Source organism: Musa acuminata, chromosome BXJ1-11 (genome assembly GCF_036884655.1).
Source record: "Musa acuminata AAA Group cultivar baxijiao chromosome BXJ1-11, Cavendish_Baxijiao_AAA, whole genome shotgun sequence".
Lineage (NCBI taxonomy): Eukaryota > Viridiplantae > Streptophyta > Magnoliopsida > Zingiberales > Musaceae > Musa > Musa acuminata.
Window position 1 is genome coordinate 27,770,905 of NC_088337.1, and position 20,735 is coordinate 27,791,639.

Sequence of the window (20,735 nt, forward strand, 5' to 3'; positions counted from 1 at the left end):
TCCTCACCAAGCTTGATAGTTGGAGGATTGAGAAGACGAATTCTCGAGGAGAGATAAGATTCTTTATTCTTTTTTAATTAGTTTTGATTCATGGTTTAAAATTTGTGATATTACCATTGTTATAATTTTATGATGCATAATAATATTTTAATTTTAAAATTTTATAATTAATAAATAATGATAATTGGTATGTAATATTAGAATGATTATTTGACTTAGCTTAAATAAAGTATAAGATTGATTTAATTATTAAAATTATTATTTTTAGATTAATATAATAGTTTTAATTTATTTAATTAGATATATCTATATTTTAAGAATTATGTGTAAATATTTATGATTTAATAAGTTTTAAATTTAAGACCATGAATTTAAATTATTTAATTTATATATTTGAGTTATTTTTTAATAATTTAAAATATTAAAATCTAATTTAATAAGAGGAATCTAATTGAAGTCTTACCCGAGTCAAGTTGATCTATCATACCAAGGTGACCCAACCCTTATGACAAGATATAACCCAATCTATATGGTAATATACGACATAACCCATGTGACCATGTATGACCTAGCCTATGTGCTCATGTAAGACCTAGCTAATGTGGCCAAGTACTACTCAATGCATATGACAATATAAACCCGTCCTATATGGCCAAACATGCATAGCCCATATGATTATGTATGACTTAACCCATGTAACTAGGTATGACCTAGCTCATATGGCTAGGTAGGAGCTAACTGATTTGGCAAGGTATGACCCAACTGATGTGGCTAAACATAGTCCAACCATATAGCCAAATAAAACCCAATCCATGTGGTCAAGCATAATCCAACTTATATATCTATATATGACATAACCCCCTCGTGACCCAGTTTAGTGGTAAGACTTAGTCCAACTATGTGACTGGTATTAGACACATTGTCATCTCTCTATATTGCTCATCATACCTCAACCCAACCTATTACTTGGGGTAGATATGTACAACGCATGTGACCCATCCAAGACTTAGGTGGGCCGGTTCGATTTGGATTAACACTATATGATATAGTCCTTTTTTTTTTCTTTTATTGGTTTGGACTCGTATATTGATTGAACCAAATTGATCAACTTAGGTCGATTTACGGTGATTCTAGACCAACTTAACTAGTTCAAACTTATATGACATAATTGAAATCAATTAAATCTAAATTAGACCAGGTGATTCCAGAATGGTTTTATAAGGATTCGAAGTTGGTTCCATTAGATCGTAATTGAATTAAGTTTGGTTTAAGCACTTGGGCTATTCCAACTAGGGTTCTGATTGATTTAGTATTATTGAGAGACTGATGTGTTATACTTTTATGATTTGATGAACTTAAAAATTTTATTTAAAGACATCATTCGAAAATAATTATTGATTTTTTACTTTTTAAATTTATGATATTGATGTGATTATTACCATTTTATATATATATATATATATATAGCTATACTATTGGTCCATGTTAGAAGTATAAAATATGAAAAGGGCTACAAGCTCATTATAATACGGAGTCACCAATAGACATAGTCTAGTAGATCATACATCAAGCATGATCCCTCATAATATTTTATTATACTACTTCCCGGATATATGCATGCGAATATAATGAATGATACATTATTTTGTTTAGTGAGTGATTGAGATATGTTATAAGTGAGTGATATATGTCATTGAGATATGTTATAAGTGAGTGATACATTATTTTGTTTAGTGTGTAAAAAATATTATTATTTTTCTGATATACGAGTTTCATAATTATTTGATATGTTATTATTTTTATTAAATTATTAAAATTTATATATGTTTCATAAATATTAAAATTATTTTTATGATTTTTTGAAAGTTTCTACATGGCAATTAATGTGTTTATAGCTTATATTTATTTTTAAAGTAATCTACTATTTTATAGTAAGTATGAGACCTCGGTGGAAAAGACTTTTTTTAGTCCTAAAAAAAAGATATGATCTTTTTCTGATAAAACTAAATATTTATTATTATAAATTAAAAAAAATTAAATTTAAAAACAAATTTTTTTTTATAAATTATGACTATTGAAATAATAGTTTATTTTTTTATAATCTGGAATATAACACTGTAGAGATTGAGAATAGATATGTAGTCTTAATAATTTCATGCAGAGATAGAGATCTATGATCTCTTGATAATATCATGTAATGTATCCATACTAAGTTAGTATAAGTTCTTATATATGATAGTAAAGGGTCTATGATATAATTAGGAGAGTCAATCTCATTAAAATCATATCTTAATGAATCTTTCTATAATTAAAATTTCTTTCTATTGATCGATAATCATAATCAAAATCTAATATATTTATACTATATCTTACATAATTAGATAGGATCATATAACTTAATAATAATTTTTTTAGCTTAAGTAAAAAAATATAATACCAAGTACACTTTTATCTCTTAGTATATGTATTACAAAGCCCGATTAATAACAGTCACTATGAGAGTTTTTGAGATGAAAATAAAGGATTTATGATATAATTAGAAGAGTCATTTTTATCAAAATTATCTTTTAAAAAAAATTTATTATAATTTATTTTTTTATTGATCGATAATTATAATTAAAATTTAATTAAATTTATAATATATTTTATTTATTTAGATAGAATCAGATAATCTAACAACTTATCCCTTTTTTAGCCTTATCAAACGACGAAACACCGAAACGCACCTCTCTCTCTCTCTCTCTCTCTCTCTCTCTCTCTCTATATATATATATATATATTGCCGAGCTCAGTTAATAGCAGGGGAGCTGTTCTCTGCCTCATTTCACCCTGCGAGTCCCCACGCTGCAACGCTGCCGACCTTCGTTGTTCGGTCCCCAATTCCCCGAAGTCCCTCGCAAAGGACGGCCTTGAGCCCGCCGGGCTTGTCAAGGCGCCACCTTTCCTCCCATCGATTCCTCTACAGGTGTCTCAGCCTCTCACCTTGATGTTCCCCAGCTTCTCTGGAGATGCTGATGACACTTGGTCGATGGAAACTGCCACAAGGCTGGATTTAGGAGCTTTTCCCAGTCTCTTTGCCCTTGGAAACAGCGCATAACGAGTTTTTTCTGCGTTGGTTTTCATCGGATTTGCTGCGGTGAAGTTGAACAGCCTCAAGCTCTGTAGATTTCCTCTTGAGGTCTTTTATCCGGGTGTAGGCTTACAGATGATCCTTTTTGGGGTGGTGGGCATCTGGAGTTTAAGTTGAACCGAGGAGGATGCTCGCTTTATCTCGATTCGTTTCTTTTGTTCGCTTGTGGTATCTCTTCTTAGCTGAGATCGGTGATTGAGATCCTTGGTGATCAAAGTAAAGAGAACAGGGACACTGAGGAGTTGTCCTGAAATTGGCGCTGCTCCAATGGCGTCCGGGTCTGGTGATGAGGAGATGAACAAGGGGAGCATGTGGGAACTGGATCAGAATCTTGACCAACCCATGGATGAAGAGGCTGGAAGACTGAGAAATATGTATCGAGAAAAGGTGTGATTCAATTGCTCTGAAGATTTATCATAGATAGCTTATGACAGACTTGTGTGTGGAGGAATCTTTTTGATTGCTTTGCTATTTATTATTTTGTATCATAGATAAAAAATTCAATCATCTTTCATCATTTGGCATCTTCTTTTCGCGTTGTTGAATATTTCACTTTCGCGTTCTTTTCGCGTTGTTGAATATTTCACGTTGGTGAATCTTACCAAAACTTCATTCCATTTAATTGAGGAACATGATACCTAATAATTAGTCTTAATCTTTTCTGTCATAAATCATGTCGAAAATGCATAAAGTTGGTATATGCAGGTAATGTTGAACTGTGCTGGGTAATTTGGCAGCTGCCAGTTTTTTGTTGTGAAGATTTGGGTTTCCGTTTGCTTTTTAATTATTTTTAAGAATTTTCAATTTCTGATATCAAATCTTCTGGGAAAAGCTGTTCTTGCAGCCCAGAGCATTTTTCCTTTGTTCTTTTTGTAACAGACACACAGTTATTGACCATCGCAAACTCTGCATAGCATAAAGATCTCTCTTAGATTATTCTTTTACAGCATTTCCTTGAGCAAGTGCTAGTCAAACTAATGTGCTAAATGTTTTTGTATGTGCAGAAATTCTCAGCCATTTTGGTAATGAGACTTGCATTTCAGAGTCTTGGGGTTGTATTCGGAGACTTGGGAACATCACCATTGTATGTATTCTACAATACATTCCCTCGTGGCATTGAAGATGCAGAAGATGTAATTGGAGCTCTCTCTTTGATCATATACTCGCTCACACTCATACCACTTCTTAAATATGTTTTTGTGGTTCTGAGAGCAAATGATAACGGTCAAGGTAAGCTATCACTGAATTTTTTAGTTATGAAGTTGCTAGATCTACTATTACATGCGCAACTGGATGTATTGTTTTTTGTATAACCTTGTTACAATGTATGTCTTCTAAAGAATCATGGTGTTTTTTCAAATATGTGAAAGATGATTGGAAAACCAGCATCAACAAGCCATGCAGATAAAAACATGGGCATCTAGATTTGAAGGAAATTTGCAAAATATTATGCAATAAGCGAAAATTCAGGAATGAAATTGGTCTTCCTTTTCCTAATTTTTTGAAATGGTTACATTATGTACTATATTATGTACAGTAATAATGAAATTGCAACAGAAACAGCATGAACGGAGAAATCACAATGAACAACAGTTGAACTAATTGGCACTAACATGGACCAAAATCCCATTTAGGTTGTGCACAAGTCTAGTTAGATTTCCACCAAGGACAAGAGACTTTTGCAATTGTGAATAAGTTGATGCATGAAAAAGAGAAAAAAAAGAAGGATTAAGCTTGTAAATAAGTTTATGTTGTCTCATCGACCAACATGCAGCAGATAACCTTCAAGCAGAATCAGAAGATTTGACAAATTCCTTATGTAAGAGAATCCCTGGGAACAATATTGTTGCGGCAAAGTGAGTCATGATTTGTGTGATGTGATATATGACTGCAGAAGTTCAAATTTATAATACAAATAAAATCTAGGATAAGACAATATTAAAGGTAAAGTTTGTTCTTTTTAGGTAGTTGAAGATGTGATACCTGTCAACCTATAACTCTTCATTGTCGATTGAAGTAACAACAAGATAGATACAGTAGAATGTCTAGGGCTGTGTCAATCCATATTTCACCTCAAGAACACTGGTCCACCAAAGAAAGATTATTCCTATTGTATTATCATGAGTTGGTAAAAATATTTGATACTAGTAGCAAGTCTATAATGTTGGCGCTTTGCCAAGAATATACAGTCTCAAAATTTCTGCAGCACTGCAGGAGTTTTCAGAGATGGAAAAGCTGATTTATTGCTTTGTTGGTGTGGTTGGTCATGCCAATTAAGTAATATTATGTTACAGTTTTGCAGATCATATTTCAGGAGAAAAAACCAATACTAATAGGTATTTGTTTAATGCTTGGGAAGATACTCCTGTCTGTACTACCATGAATGGTGGGAGTTGATGCTAGTATATAATACTGATGGTGCTAACCAAGAATTTAGGCTCTCATCAAGGTGAACTCTGGTGAATGTCCATAATTATGTGTTCTTATTGTGCGCATGCTTGGTCTTACTCCATCTTAGTTTCTACTCTCTGGAGTTTCATCAATGTCAAGAAATATTTCAAATCAAATAAAATGTTGAAGTTACATCAAGAAGTTTTGATCCACTCTAATCTTTTTGTTCAGAGCAACTTCACAGGAAAAAAAATTGACTTTATGGTTTGTGATTGTTATGCTGAGTGTACAAGACTGTAACTGTTTTACATGGCCAAGATTTAAATTGCTGCTGATATGCTTGACACTAATTTTGAAACTATCCTGCCAAAAATGATGATTCACCTTGATGTAAAAAAAGAAGGCTTAGAAGAAAGGAAACTTCAGCATCATTAGCGACTGCAGTAATGCTGTTTATGTATTTGGTTCTATGACTGACCCTTATGTATCCATAACAAATGTAAATTCTTGTTATATGCAGGTGGCACGTTTGCTCTTTATTCCCTACTCTGCCGTCATGCCAAAGTAAACACTATTCCTAACCAACATAGAACTGATGAACAGCTGACAACATATAGTCGTCATACGTATGCCGAGAACTCACTAGCTGCGAAAGTCAAGAGATGGTTAGAGTCACACGCCTATAAAAAGAATGCTCTTCTTATTCTTGTCCTGGTTGGCACTTGTATGGCAATTGGTGATGGGATTCTCACTCCTGTCATCTCAGGTGAACTCTTTTTTCCCATATCTTCTATCTCTTAGGGGACCCTTTTTCTATTTTCTTTCTCTAGGGGAGCTTTTTACTATATCTTTTGTATTAAAATCTGTTCTTTCTCTTTCCTATTTGTCTGCAGGATCTTAGTTCTTTTTTCTGAATAATTTGTTCTTAGTTCTACCTAATCACTGAATGTATTTTCGTCTCATATATTGATGATTGTTGATATATTGCTCCTCAAATTTAAGTCGTGTCCTTTATGAATTTTGTGGTTGTTCATTTGGTGGCTCATGATTTCCTACCAAAAGACTTGCATCTGATGTGGCATTTTCCCTCACTTTGTTTGTATGATAATTAACCATCGTTTATACAATGTTCTTCATTAATTGCTGCATTATGTCACTTTTTTTGGATAAAACAGTTAACTCAGCTTATGTTGTTTGGTGCAAGTTTGGCAAATGCTAATTAGACCTGCCATGATAGATTTATTTTTTGAATTCTAGAATTTGATCATTAGAAACAATTCCTGTGATCTTCTAACTTGCACAGTGTTTGTTTTGCAGTTCTTTCTGCATCAGGCGGCATAAAGTTTGACCACCCAAAAATGAGTAATGGTATATCTGCAACCTTGAGACCGTTTTTCTTTTCTAATTTTTTTGTCTCTACGTACTTTTATTTGCATAGATGTTTATGAGTTAACTTGTCACTCTTAGTTTTAGTAAAATCCATCAATTACTATATCTTACTCTTAGTTTTAGAAAAATCTAGTGATGATCATATGATACAGTCCTGTACAAATTAGGTCTAGATTGTTACTTCATTCCCTTTTCTGGAACCAAATGATGAGTTTTATAACAAACATATTAGCAGATACCCTAAGGCATCCCTATCAACTGAAAATAGAAAATTTGCAAACGTTCTCTAGAAAAGTTAACTGAAAATACATAAGTGCTTTTCGATTTATCTGCATATGTGTTTCTTTCTGTCAGAACACAGATTTTGTATGGATAACTGTTTGTTCTTCCTCATATCTCAATGTTTCAGATATCGCCGTGCTTTTTGCGGTGGTCATATTGGTTGGTTTGTTTAGCATGCAACACTACGGTGTTGATAAAGTTGGATGGCTTTTTGCTCCTATTGTGCTCCTCTGGTTTCTGTTGATTGGAGCTATTGGTGCTGTCAACATATGGAAACATGATAGCTCGGTTCTGAAGGCTTTCAATCCAGTCTACATATACCGATACTTTAGACGAGGGAAGCGTGAAAGTTGGATGTCACTAGGAGGAATTTTGCTTAGTATAACAGGTTGGCTATTTGTTAGACTCTGGCATGTGACTCACATTGATTATATACATGAGATGACTTCAGTATATTCTGATTTTGTTTTTCAGGAACAGAAGCATTATTTGCTGACCTGTGTCATTTCCCAGTACTGGCTGTTCAGGTAATAACCAGTAGTATCATCTAATGAACCTGATCAATCTCTTATAGTTTCTGTTGCACTAATACTATATTTTCTTGCAGATTGCATTCACCCTGATTGTGTTCCCTTGTCTTCTTTTAGCATACACTGGGCAAGCTGCATATCTTGTTCATAACAAAGAGCATGTGTCTGATGCTTTCTATCGGTCCATTCCAGGTCCTTACTCTTAATGTTCATTTCTTTGTTTTTTTATATTACTATATTGTTATTAATGTAGCGAGTGGATGGTCACATTTCTTTTATTATTCAAGATGGCATATACTGGCCCATGTTTATCATTGCAACCGCAGCAGCAATTGTTGCTAGTCAAGCCACGATATCTGCAACATTTTCAATAATCAAGCAAGCTCTTGCGCTTGGTTGTTTTCCGAGGGTCAAGGTTGTGCACACATCAAGGAAGTTTCTCGGTCAGATATACATTCCGGATATCAATTGGGTCCTTATGATTCTCTGTATAGCAGTTACTGTTGGATTCAAAAATCAAAGTCAGATCGGAAACGCATACGGTAAGCTTGCTCCAACTTTGGTAATGTGTGCTTTATGTGCATCATGCTACATGTTCTTGCTTGCCACCTATTTTGTGTCTTCTCAAAAAAGAAACCAGTCTACTTTGTAGTTATGTTGCCGAAGAATAATGATGCAATGATTGTTTCATAGTCAGACAAATTCTTGAAATAGCTGTTGGCACATAACCATACTAGTTTCTATAGCACATAACCATACTAGATGTATCGTGCTACCATCCAGTTTTGATACTATGATTAAGTGGACATTGATTGGTACACCATCCTTTTTTGTATCATCAATTATCACAAAAAATAAAGTCACAGGTATTTGTCTGTCGATTACAATGAAGTATGATTCTATTGTCAATTATCAAAAAACAATGTGGTCATAAGTACTTGTTTATCAATCGGAACAAAAGTAGTATGACCATAGATGCTTGTTTGTCAACTAAAACAAGAAAATTATTAATATGATCACAAGCACTTGTGGGATTACCGTTTGTAATCACTCTCTGAAATCTGGAAAATTTTCTTTCATATAAAAACAGGAACTGCAGTCGTGATCGTAATGGTGGTGACGACATTTCTTATGATCCCAATTATGCTGTTGGTCTGGCGGAGCCATTGGATCCTCGTCTCCATCTTTACTGCTCTATCATTGTTGGTGGAGCTTCCATACCTGTCTGCTGTGCTATTCAAGATAGATCAAGGTGGTTGGGTACCTCTTGTCATCGCTGCAGCATTTCTCATCATAATGTATATTTGGCATTACGGCACAGTCAAGCGATACGAGTTCGAGATGCATAGTAAAGTATCCATGGCCTGGATTCTTGGCCTTGGCCCCAGCCTGGGCTTAGTTCGTGTCCCTGGAATTGGCTTCGTATACACTGAGCTGGCCAGCGGTGTGCCACACATCTTCTCTCATTTCATCACTAACCTTCCTGCCATCCACTCGGTCGTCGTATTTGTTTGTGTCAAGTACCTTCCAGTCTACACCGTGCCAGTGGAAGAACGGTTCCTCGTGAGGAGGATCGGGCCAAAGAATTTCCATATGTTTCGCTGTGTTGCAAGGTATGGATACAAAGATCTTCATAAGAAAGATGATGACTTCGAGAAGATGCTCTTCGATAGCCTCTCTCTCTTTGTTCAATTGGAGACCATGATGGAAGGATATTCTGATTCGGATGAGTATAGCTTGTTGACACAGCAACAGATGATGGAGAATGGAGACGATAACACGCTCTCGTCCAATGTGGATTACAGTTGTTCATCTTATGATATCCAACCGGCTCAGTCTCAAGGAAGCAATATAGTGAGGTCATCAAGCCAGACAACTCAAACCATCAGCGACGAATTGGAGTACTTGAACAGGTGCAAGGACGCCGGGGTGGTGCACATTCTTGGGAACACGATGGTAAGGGCTCGTAGGGAGTCCATTATCGTGAAGAGGATTGCTGTGGATTACATCTATGCTTTCCTTAGGAGGATCTGCAGGGAGAATAGTGTGATCTTTAATGTTCCACATGAAAGCCTATTGAATGTGGGGCAGATATATTATATATAGTTAACTTGTCCAAATATAGGTGTTTTTTGAATGCCCAATAATTAAGATCAGATCAGTGAAAGTAGTAGGGCTTCTTGTAGCTCACAAGCTTTGCCTGATATTTCTGATCATGATTAAAGATATTGGTAGAACACTTGAAAGCTAGAGCAACTTTCAATTTTTTTTTCTTTTTTCGGTATGTCGATGTGGCGTGGCGTGTATAGTGTAATGAAATTATAATGATTCTTTTAGAGATTGAAGCATGTTTCAAATAAGAGAAGAAGAAAGGAAGAAAGATTTATGGAATTCTGCCACAAGCTTCAACTTTGTAGAAGAAGTTTGTTGAGTTCTGATGGCATCATGCTACTGTAGAAAGAAGCTTACACTTGCATTGATGAGGATCAAAATTACTATAACTAAAGCCTTCAACATGGAAAACAACAAAAAAAATTTCACCATAATCATTGTATGACAGGTTTGAGTAGCAATTCCATTTGTGGTTGAGGCATGACTCAGCTGATATCTAGAGCAAGTGTTTCCAAATATAACTTCGACTCAGAACTCCCAAATTCTGAAGGTAGACACAGCCACCATGAGTGAAAGCATCATCATCTCCAAAATCTACACCATGCTTCCAATAGTAAAATGAATGCTTCTTGTCAATTTCAAACAAGCAACTAGTCAATCACAGTAGAAAACCACAGATGGCCAGATGTTTGAACTAAAACAGTAACAATTGATCTGGTAAACCACAACATCACCCGGAAAAAACGCCTCAAACTAACCATCAGTCAAGAGAACTACTGAAATAAAAATCTCACAGCAAAGGCCACTAAAGATCATTGCATTCTTAGTTATACAACTTAAGTTAATAATGCTTCTTTTCCCGTCAGCAGTTGAAAAATGAAAAACTTCACAACGGCTTGGCATACCTTTTCTTTCTTTTCTTTTTTTTTTTTCATTTTTCTGCTGAGGACTAACACTATCAGTAATAATAACCATCTCGCACACCGACATGTTTAAGAGTTGTTTGCTATTCTGTTGGACATGATTGCTCGTAGCTATCCATCTATATCACACTCAGTCACTTTCAGGTATAGGCTGGTGTGGCTGAGGTTGCTGAGCCTGAGGGAGCTGCCACACGTATGCTACCGAGTGAGGCTGTTGAGCAGCATACGCTGCTGAGGCAGCCGTTTGATCAATAGGCTTTCCCATGATCACTCCGGCACCTGGCACCTGATTTTGTGCTGGCACATAATAATAAGGAATCGAGTCAGCAGAACCACCAACAGTGGGCAAAGCAGCTCTCAGAATCCCAAGGCCGTCATCCTTCAACTCATCCCTGGGAACTATATCGACCAAAAAGTCAAATATGTCAGTCCTGGTTACAGCAGCTGCAATGTCATTCTTCTGCAGCGTTCTCCTTTTATTCTCCTCGGTGTGGATCCATGCTCTCAGTGTCAGCTCCAAAATGAACAACTCGCATGCTTTAGCAAACACTACAGGAGCCTCAGACGAGATCATACGGACATCCTCATCAGCTTTCATGATCTTCTTTATTCGTGCCAGCGGCAGGCTATGGTTCCTGAAATCACTGGTTTGTTCTATCTCTAATGTCTGGTTAGCCCAGAATGCCTGAAGCTGTTGCTGCTGATGTTGCTGTTGTTGGTGGTGGAACTGCTGGACCTGCTGGTATGCAACCTGGTGCTGGCTGGCAAGCTGGGTTTGGTTTGTGGTGAATCCTGAAGTAGGTGGTGTTGGTAAAGTTCCAGCCGCTGCTGGAGCTCCAGTTACTATAGAAGCTGGTTGGTAAGCAGGGGCAACATATGCTATTTGGGCAGCACCAGTGACAATTCCCATCACAGGCTGCAGCGGTTGGGTTGACTGATCCATGACCAGAACACTCCTCCCAGTTTCTTTACAGTTCTGGGCCAGCCATGACTGTAAGATAAGAAAAAATAATCAGAGAAATTCTAATAAAACCATGAATTACAGTAAAGAGACCAGCTACCAATTTGATGCTTGCAGCCATGAGAAGTCAGTAATAAAGTAAAAAATTAAAGTTTATACATTTAAGTCTTGTAGACAATTCAAGAATGACTTTTGTACGACAATACAAAAAACAATGCACATAAGGTTTTGTGTGATAGTAAAACATAGCTACAATGTCAAAGCAACCTCAACCTGTAATTACGAGCTTCCCCTATTTCATCCTGCAGTTTTGCTTATGGACTGGTGGACTTTGTAACTCTCATGATATTCTAGGATAGTACTTCAGTAATACTAGGCCACAATCCTTCCAAAACATTTCTTCTCTAGTCGTGTGATGTGTTAGGTAATGTACACCAAAAAATACAATATTATATTCCAAACGATACACAGCACTCCATTTGTCAGATGAAAATTAAACTTGAAAAAGATGTCCAGTAATCCATTAGTTTAAACATGAAACTGACCGAGTAGGCAATCTTTGCCAGGCTATAACTGCAAATTTTCTCATCTTAAATTACAATACAATATATGAAAATTTTTTGAAAAGGAATCATCTAAACCTACCCAAGAATTTAAATATCAATTTGATACCAATTTTGGCAACCAAATGGACTGATGCAGTATTAGTATACTAGGCAGCATACAAACTTGTAACGCCCAATCTTAGTGAATAAAGTTCAAAATCTAACCAAATGGTATTACACTCGGACTGGTAAATACGAAATGGTACATGCCAGTTTCAATGGTGTTTAAATCCTTGCATTCAGATAGAACCGTATTCAAATACTTCAACCTAGCAAATTTGGCAGCGCAACATATTTGCCACAAACAGACCATCTTCCCAGTTGAAAGGTATGTAGAAAGAACAAACAGACCATCTATTCACGATGCATGTAGAAAGAACAAAACCAGGCATGTCCAACCATAATTTCAGAAAAGCTTTATCACACCGCTATCCGACAGTGCAACTAATTAATCTGTTGTATCACTATCATAAGTTATCATCATGCATTTTACAAAGCCAGTAATTAATTATTATGCCCATCTTTCTCTCAAAGTGTCTACATAACATATATGCTTATCTCTGGAAGTTTGTAGCTAAGTTAGTCGAGTAGTAGCCACCTCTTGGGTAGTAACAGGAAAACCTGGATACGGGGCAGATATTCATGCCAATTTTGCAGCTCAAAGACAAAGAAAACATAAATATCATGGAATGGTTCAAGCGTGGACAACAACAGTCAATAACAAGGTTGTGAAAGAGTTATGCCAAGAAAGATAACTATAAATAGAGCATTACCTATCTGAGACTATATAACTTAAATTCTGAAAATGAAAGAAAATTGAGAGTAAACTAATAAATTTGGAAATTTGATGGAAACAGAGTAGTGCAACAATGTAAACCCATGCTCTAATATGACTCTAAGAGGAGGGGAGAAGGGGACCGTGGGTTGGAGGAAGGGTAAAAGATGGAGGGAAACATCCATCACATGAAAAAAGATAGCAAGGTCATATAGCCTAAAGAAACGTTTCTTTCATCCAAATATTCATCTTAATTTTCATAATAAAGCCCTTTAAGGTTTTATTTACTGGTGAGAGCCTCATGTGCTGTATACACCCCTTTTTCTTTTTGAAGGTTTTTTTTACTGATTAACCATTTGACTATTGCTAAGATTGAATAAGATAAAAATCTCATTTCATCTTCTCTCAGTTAAATTTTATCCTTATCACTTCTTCAACTGAAAAAATAATAACATAAGACTCCTACTTAAGTCCAGTATCCTGAACAATAAAAAGATTAATCTGGACTTAAACAAAACAGTCTTGACTCCACCTAGATTGGACGCATAAGAGATTTTCAAGCACAATCTTACTCACTCTTATGATTATGTTTAGTTTAAGTATGCCAAATGTGATGTAGTGATCTTGAGAGCATACTTTTCAATTGTACAAAGATTTTTTCGGGTTCTATTCGATGCACTGTTATGATCATGTTTAATTTAAGTGTGACAAAAGTGATATAGAGTGCTCTTGAGAGCATACTTTTCAATTGTATAAAGATTTTATCAGGTTCAATTCTGATATTGCACACACACAAGGATGCATATCAGGTCTTGTTCCATATTTTGTATTTTACCAGATAACGTCTACCACCTTCCTACGGATAGTCGGAATCAAAAGTGAATGAGAAAACTCATCAAAAGATACACAAACTCACATTTCTTCCTCACTGACTGCCTTCACAAGTTTCCTAATGGTACAAGATGTATTATATTTATAGAGTCTCAACATGAACAAGATGTTAATATTGAATAGTGATGCAATTTATCTTGTGGATCCAGAAAAAGGACGACCAGAAGGCCATAGTCTATAATTAGTGATATGACAAAAAATGGCAGACCCAGCACAGCCGGACGAGACAGAAGCGGGTAACGGTTGAAGCTCGCCCATACCCTGCGATCCCCCGGTCTCCCACGCAACCCCCTGAGCGACACGCTACCCGAGGCTCTCCATACCCTGCAGCAGCTCGGCCTCCCACGCAACCCCAGCGGTAACATCAAACCTCCTCTATAAATACCCATGAGTCCTAAGCAAAATGGGGGGGGGGGAACTCACTCAGACACAAAACACTCAGAGGCTCTTCTTCTGCCTCATCCACAATCCCCTCCACATCTTTCTCTAACTTGATCGTCGGAGGGGTCGGGCCGAGCTCCCGGCCCGACCTATGTGCAGGTGCGAGACGGTGTCGCCTCTTCCCGAAGCTGCGGCGGAGCTGCCTCTCGACCCGAGCCGCCGACCCGAACCGCCGACCCGACCTGCCGAACCGACCTCCCGACCCGAACCACCGAGCTCGGCCGCCGGGAGACCTCGAGGAGCGCCCCCACGGAGATCACCGCCTTCCGGACCCGAACCAAAACATAATGGCGCTAGAAGGAGGGCCCGAAATGACGGTACGTTAGCTTTCTCCTTGTTGCTCCGCTGCGGCCGACCTGCACCAGCAGCAGCGACTTCTGGGGCCGGTCTCGGCTCCTCGGCCACGCGCGCGGCTCGGCCCGCGGCCAACCCGCCCGCGTCGGCCCCACGCGCGCGACCAGCCCGCGCGTCTCGGCCACTCGGCCCCACGCGCGCGGCCAACCCGCGCGCCTGGGCCCCTCGGTCCCACTCACGCGGCCAGCCCGCCCGCGTCGGCCCCACGCGCGCGACCAGCCCGCGCGTCTCGGCCACTCGGCCCCACGCGCGCGGCCAACCCGCGCGCCTCGGGCACCTCGGTCCCACGCGCGTGGCCAACCCGCGCGCCTCGGGCACCTCGGTCCCACGCGCGCGGCCAGCCCGACCGCGCCGAGCGCCTCGACGCCTCGGCCCCACGCGCGCGACCAGCCCGCGCGTCTCGGCCACTCGGCCCCACGCGCCTCGGGCCCCTCGGTCCCACGCGCGCGGCCAGCCCGACCGCGCCGAGCGCCTCGACGCCTCGGTCCCACGCGCGCAGCCAACCCGCGTGCCTCAGTTCCTCGGCTCCTCGGCTACAGCCGAGATCTTTGCGCGGCCTCGGCCCCTCCCGCTGTTCTCAGAGCCTACCTCGCCTTCTCTTCTAGACCTCCCTGCTCGGCTTCTCCTTCCTGCGACCAAACTCTGGTCTCCCTCTTCTCCTCCTCTTCTTATAGAGCGGTTGCACAAGCAGAGGAAAGTACGTTGCAACGATGGCCGGAGGTCAGCTCCAAGTGCTCGGGGCACTCGACCTTGCCAAGACGCGGTGGTATCACTTCACGGCCACCGTCATTGCTGGCATGGGCTTCTTCACCGACGCCTACGATCTCTTCTGCATCTCCCTCGTCACGAAGCTCCTTGGCCGCATCTATTCCTTCGACCCCAATCGCCCGGGACGCTCCCGCCCAACGTGTCCGCTGCCAGCACCCGCGTGGCCTTCTGTGGTGCCCTCTCTGGCCAGCTCTTCTTCGGGTGGCTCGGCGACAAGCTCGGCCGCAAGAAGGTGTATGGCATGACGCTCATGCTCATGGTCATCTGCTCCATCGCGATCGGCCTCTCCTTCGGTCACACCGCCAAGGGCGTCATGGCCACCCTCTGCCTCTTCCGCTTCTGCCTCGGCTTTGGTATCGGCGGCGATTACCTGCTCTCCGCCACCATCATGTCGGAGTACGCCAACAAGAAGACCCGTGGCGCCTTCATCGCAGTCGTTTTCACTATGCAGGGCTTCGGCATCCTCCCAGGCGGAATCGTCTGCATCATCATCTCCGCCGCCTTCAAGGAGCGCTTCGACTATCCGGCCGACAGGGACGACCGCGCCGGCTCCACCGTCCCGGAAGCCGACTACATCTGGTGCACGACTCTCATGCTGGGCGCCCTCCCGGCTGCCTTAACCTACTACTGGCGGATGAAGATGCCAGAGACCGCGCGATACACTGCTCTTGTTGCCAAGAACGCGAAACGGGCGGCACCCGAATGTCGAGGTATTATCCGACAGGCTCAAGCGTGCTCCCCACTTACCTCGAGATCGATCGGCCTCATGCGCAGCCAGCACACTGCCTTGCTGCCTCGCTGCCTCGGCCACTCGGCCTCGTGCGCAGCCAGCAAGCTGCCTCGCTGCCTCGGTCACTTGGCCTCATGCGCAGCCAGCACACTGCCTTGCTGCCTCGCTGCCTCGGCCACTCGGCCTCATGCGCAGCAAGTAGCACGCTGCCTCGGCCACTCGGCCTCATGCGCAGCAAGTAGCACGCTGCCTAACAACCTCGCTGCCTCGACTCCTCAGCCTCATGCGCAGCAACACGCTGCAGCCAACATGCTGCCTCGGCCCCTCGGCCCCATGCGCAGCCAACACGCTGCCTCGGCCACTCGGCCTCATGCGCAGCAAGCAGCCCGCTGCCTCGGCTCCTCGGCCCCATGCGCAGCAAACAGCCCGCTGCCTCGGCTCCTCGGCCCCATGCGCGGCCAGCCTGCATGCGCCGAGCTACTCGGCCATATTCACTGCCGAGTCTGTCTCAGGGCGGCTTACCGACCAGGGTCTCGCCCCTCGGTCGCAGCTTGCCTGCGCCGAGCCTACCTCAGCGCGGTCTGCCCGCCTGAGCAGCGCCCGCAGCCTGCCTGCGCCGAACCTACCTCAGCGCGGCCTGCCCGCCTGAGCGGTGTACCTCGGTCGCAGCCTGCCTGCACCGAGCACCTCGGCAACTCTCTACCGAAATCCCACCTCAGCGCGGCCTGCCCGCCTGAGCGGTGTCCCTCGGTCGCAGCCTGCCTGCGCCGAAGCACCTTGGCAACTCTCTGCCGAAATCCCACCTCAGCGCGGCCTGCCCGCCTGAGCGGTGTCCCTCGGTCGCAGCCTGCCTGCACCGAGCACCTCGGCCAATCACTGCCGAGATCTACCTCGGCGCGGCCTGTCCGCCTCTATCGTGTACCTCGGCCGCATGGTGCCCGAGTCCACGTCCTCGCGTCCTGCCCGCCTGCGTCGTGCTACTCGGTCGCATGGCCCTTGCGACCACGCCTGCGCGGTCTGCCCGCCTGCGTTGTGCTCCTCGGTCGGGTAATGCCCGAGACCACACCTGCGCCGCCAACCGCCTGCGTCGTGCTCCTTGGCTCCATGTTCCCGAGACAGACCAGTGTCGCCAGTACGCCCGCGTCGTGCCCCTCGGCTCCATAAACCCCGAGACACGTCAGCGCGGCCAGCCTGCCCGCGCCGAACTCCACGGCCCTATCCACCTGGTTCACGCCCCTCGCCCGCGGCTTGCCTGCGTCGAACCCCTCAGCTCCATGCTTGCCAAGCCCACCACCTCAGTCGCAGCCGGCCTGCACCGAGCACCTCGGCAACTCTCTGCCGAAATCTCACCTCAGCGCGGCCTGCCCGCCTGAGCGGTGTACCTCGGTCGCAGCCTGCCTGCACCGAGCACCTCGGCAACTCTCTGCCGAAATCCCACCTCAGTGCGGCCTGCCCGCCTGAGCGGTGTACCTCGGTCGCAGCTTGCCTGCACCGAGCACCTCGACAACTCTCTGCCGAAATCCCACCTCAGCGCGGCCTGCCCGCTTGAGCGGTGTCCCTCGGTCGCAGCCTGCCTGCACCGAGCACCTCGGCCAATCACTGCCGAGATCTACCTCGGCGCGGCCTGTCCGCCTCTATCGTGTACCTCGGCCGCATGGTGCCCGAGTCCACGTCCTCGCGTCCTGCCCGCCTGCGTCGTGCTACTCGGTCGCATGGCCCTTGCGACCACTCCTGCGCGGTCTGCCCGCCTGCGTCGTGCTCCTCGGTCGCGTAATGCCCGAGACCACACCTGCGCCGCCAGTCGCCTGCGTCGTGCTCCTTGGCTCCATGTTCCCGAGACAGACCAGTGCCGCCAGTACGCCCGCGTCGTGCCCCTCGGCTCCATAAACCCCGAGACACGTCTGCACGGCCAGCCTGCCCGCGCCGAACTCCTCGGCCATATCCACTACCTTGCCCGCCTGGGTTACATCTCTCGGCCGCAGCCTGCCTGCGCCGAGTGCCTCGGCTCCATGCTTGCCGAGGCCACCACCTCGGTCGCGTAATGCCCGAGGCCGCCACCTCGGTCGCGTAATGCCCGAGGCCGCCACCTCGGTCGCATAATGCCCGAGGCCTCCTCGGTCGCTTAATGCTTGAGGACACCCCCTTTGGCTCCGTACCATCCCGAGACCACACCTGCGCGGTCACCCCGCCTGCGTTGTGCTCCTCGGCCCTCGGCTCTACGCCATCCCGAGACCACGCCTGCGCGGCCAGCCCGCCTGCGTCGTGCTCCTCGGCTCTTCGGCTTTACGCCACCCGAGACCACGCCTGCGCGGCCAGCCCGCCCGCGTCGTGCTCCTCGGCTCTTCGGCTTTACGCCACCCGAGACCACGCCTGCGCGGCCAACCCGCCCGCGTCGTGCTCCTCGGCTCTTCGGCTTTACGCCACCCGAGACCACGCCTGCGCGGCCAGTCCGCCCGCGTCGTGCTCCTCGGCTCTTCGGCTTTACGCCACTCGAGATCACACCTACGCGGTCACCCCGCCTACGCTGTGCTCCTCAGCCCTCACCGACTCCATCGGCCCCGAGTCTAACCCTGCTCGGCTTCCTGACTGAGTTGCGCACCTCGGCCCCATGTTGCACGAGACACGTCCGCGCGGCTAGCCTGCCTACGTCATACGCCTCGGATATGCATGACCAGCCCACCTGAAGTAAAAAGCCATGCATCGGACCCCCTGCATGCAAGAACCGACGCATAGCTCCTTTCGGGGGGGGCATATGATATGACAAAAAATGGCAGACCCAGCACAGCCGAACGAGACAGAAGCGGGTAACGGTTGAAGCTCGCCCATACCCTGCGATCCCCCGGTCTCCCACGCAACCCCCTGAGCGACACGCTGCCCGAGGCTCTCCATACCCTGCAGCAGCTCGGCCTCCCACGCAACCCCAGCGGTAACATCAAACCTCCTCTATAAATACCCCCGAGTCCTAAGCAAAATGGGGGGGGGAACTCACTCAGACACAAAACACTCAGAGGCTCTTCTTCTGCCTCATCCACAATCCCCTCCACATCTTTCTCTAACTTGATCGTCGGAGGGGTCGGGCCGAGCTCCCGGCCCGACCTATGTGCAGGTGCGAGACGGTGTCGCCTCTTCCCGAAGCTGCGGCGGAGCTGCCTCCCGACCCGAGCCGCCGACCCGACCTGCCGAACCGACCTCCCGACCCGAACCACCGAGCTCGGCCGTCGGGAGACCTCGAGGAGCGCCCCCACGGAGATCACCGCCTTCCGGACCCGAACCAAAAGCCGCGACGGCCCCGAGGCCACGGCTAAAAAAGTTACTTACCGTAACAATTAGCACTTGAGTCAAAAATTATTTAAAGAAGGTCGTTAATTCCGCACAAAGATGCTAAGACAAAGACAAGAAATTTATCTACATTTTTATGCCTAAAAAATATAGACTAGACAAAAAAGAAAAAAAAGGGATCGAAGGGCAGGATGCCGCCGCCCCTTCACAGTTCCAAAGACCAATGAACTACCCTGTTGTTACAATATTAAAAGTATTCTGAAAAAGACGGCCCAGGCTCATGCCGACACGACGCCTGAAGAGGGTTAATATACACAGCCTTATCCTTGACAGATGGAGCAACTCATCGAACAAAGGCAGAAAGAATCACACTACAAATTTGGCATTGTTCTATGTTCGAAAAGTGATGCTCACAGGAAACATCTCGACTCCTACTAACGAAAAGGGCAACAAAAGCTCAACGAGAAGAACAAAAGGAAAGACTTGAACTTGTACCCACGAGATCACAGGAAACCAAGCCACCCGACAAAGGACCAATTGGCCAAAGCCAAAACAAGCACCGGGCGACGCACTCTCAGCCCGACGAGATGACCAAAAGCACAGAACACGATGCCACAGTAGCTCCGCCCACGAAATTGAGGCCGGAGGACGTCGGATCGCGTCCAAGGGCACCACCCAACAACACAACAATTCGAACAGGCGTAATGGTGCCAAGAAAAGCAGCAGAAAATTAAGAGCTTACACATGCGTCGAGTGGAGACGGACGCGAAGCCACGATCCCAACAAAAGCCGTATCTTTTTCCTCGTCGGGAACCCTAAGGAAAGCGAAGCAGCGAGAGAGAACGAGAAGGCGAATCTAAAGAAACATTCCAAACCGTACCTTCGACAACACACCACCAGTCACTTACCGTGAGGTGGTTCATGGTCCCACATACGTGTTCCAACGAGAGTATCGGGTTCTCGTTGGGGTAGGAACAAATTGGTCCCGAGGGGAATCAGATTCCATAGGACGCGTGGCGTAAAGGACCAATCCGAGCAATGCACGTGGCGGAATCCGGCTGGTGAAAAGGGGCGGGGATCTTCTACGTGCATTTTTGTCCATGTGTACTCGAAGTTTCGTCCAGTCAAAATGCCGTGGGAAACGAGCGTGAAACGAACTGCGAAACGTCGATAT

The 20,735-nt window shown here is 44.6% G+C and overlaps 2 protein-coding genes and 1 pseudogene across 4 annotated transcripts; 2 read left to right on the plus strand and 1 right to left on the minus strand.

Annotated features, from left to right (window-relative positions):
* The first annotated feature begins 2,806 nt into the window (after positions 1 to 2,806).
* LOC103971767 (probable potassium transporter 11) lies at positions 2,807 to 10,113 on the plus strand. Its single transcript, XM_009385879.3, has 9 exons — positions 2,807 to 3,517; positions 4,135 to 4,360; positions 6,042 to 6,287; positions 6,839 to 6,889; positions 7,320 to 7,580; positions 7,667 to 7,719; positions 7,800 to 7,914; positions 8,010 to 8,264; positions 8,813 to 10,113. Exons 1-9 carry the CDS (start codon positions 3,398 to 3,400, stop codon positions 9,826 to 9,828), a joined length of 2,343 nt encoding a protein of 780 aa, XP_009384154.2. The 5' UTR covers positions 2,807 to 3,397; the 3' UTR covers positions 9,829 to 10,113.
* Positions 10,114 to 10,611: 498 nt separating this feature from the next.
* On the minus strand, positions 10,612 to 20,445 carry LOC135597482 (nuclear transcription factor Y subunit C-4-like). 3 transcript variants are annotated; one of them, XM_065090457.1, is made up of 2 exons: positions 20,304 to 20,445; positions 10,612 to 11,748 (listed from the first exon to the last, which is right to left on the minus strand). In XM_065090457.1, exon 2 carries the CDS (start codon positions 11,698 to 11,700, stop codon positions 10,888 to 10,890), a length of 813 nt encoding a protein of 270 aa, XP_064946529.1. In that variant the 5' UTR covers positions 11,701 to 11,748; positions 20,304 to 20,445; the 3' UTR covers positions 10,612 to 10,887. The 3 variants fall into 3 exon arrangements, with proteins under 3 accessions (XP_064946529.1, XP_064946531.1, XP_064946530.1); XM_065090459.1 differs by lacking the exon at positions 20,304 to 20,445 and adding an exon at positions 20,061 to 20,287; XM_065090458.1 differs by lacking the exon at positions 20,304 to 20,445 and adding an exon at positions 20,057 to 20,287.
* LOC135597481 (uncharacterized) lies at positions 15,253 to 18,369 on the plus strand (annotated as a pseudogene).
* Positions 20,446 to 20,735: the final 290 nt, after the last annotated feature.

What these genes read in the sequence shown, in the direction of transcription:
- LOC103971767 (XM_009385879.3), top strand. Translation starts at nt 3,398, where the DNA reads ATGGCGTCCGGGTCTGGTGATGAGGAGATGAACAAGGGGAGCATGTGG. An exon ending in TCTCACTCCTGTCATCTCAG is followed by an intron (nt 6,288 to 6,838) that starts GTGAACTCTTTT and finishes TTTGTTTTGCAG; the next exon opens with TTCTTTCTGCATCAGGCGGC. An exon ending in CCACCCAAAAATGAGTAATG is followed by an intron (nt 6,890 to 7,319) that starts GTATATCTGCAA and finishes TCAATGTTTCAG; the next exon opens with ATATCGCCGTGCTTTTTGCG.
- LOC135597482 (XM_065090457.1), bottom strand. Translation starts at nt 11,700, where the DNA reads ATGGATCAGTCAACCCAACCGCTGCAGCCTGTGATGGGAATTGTCACT.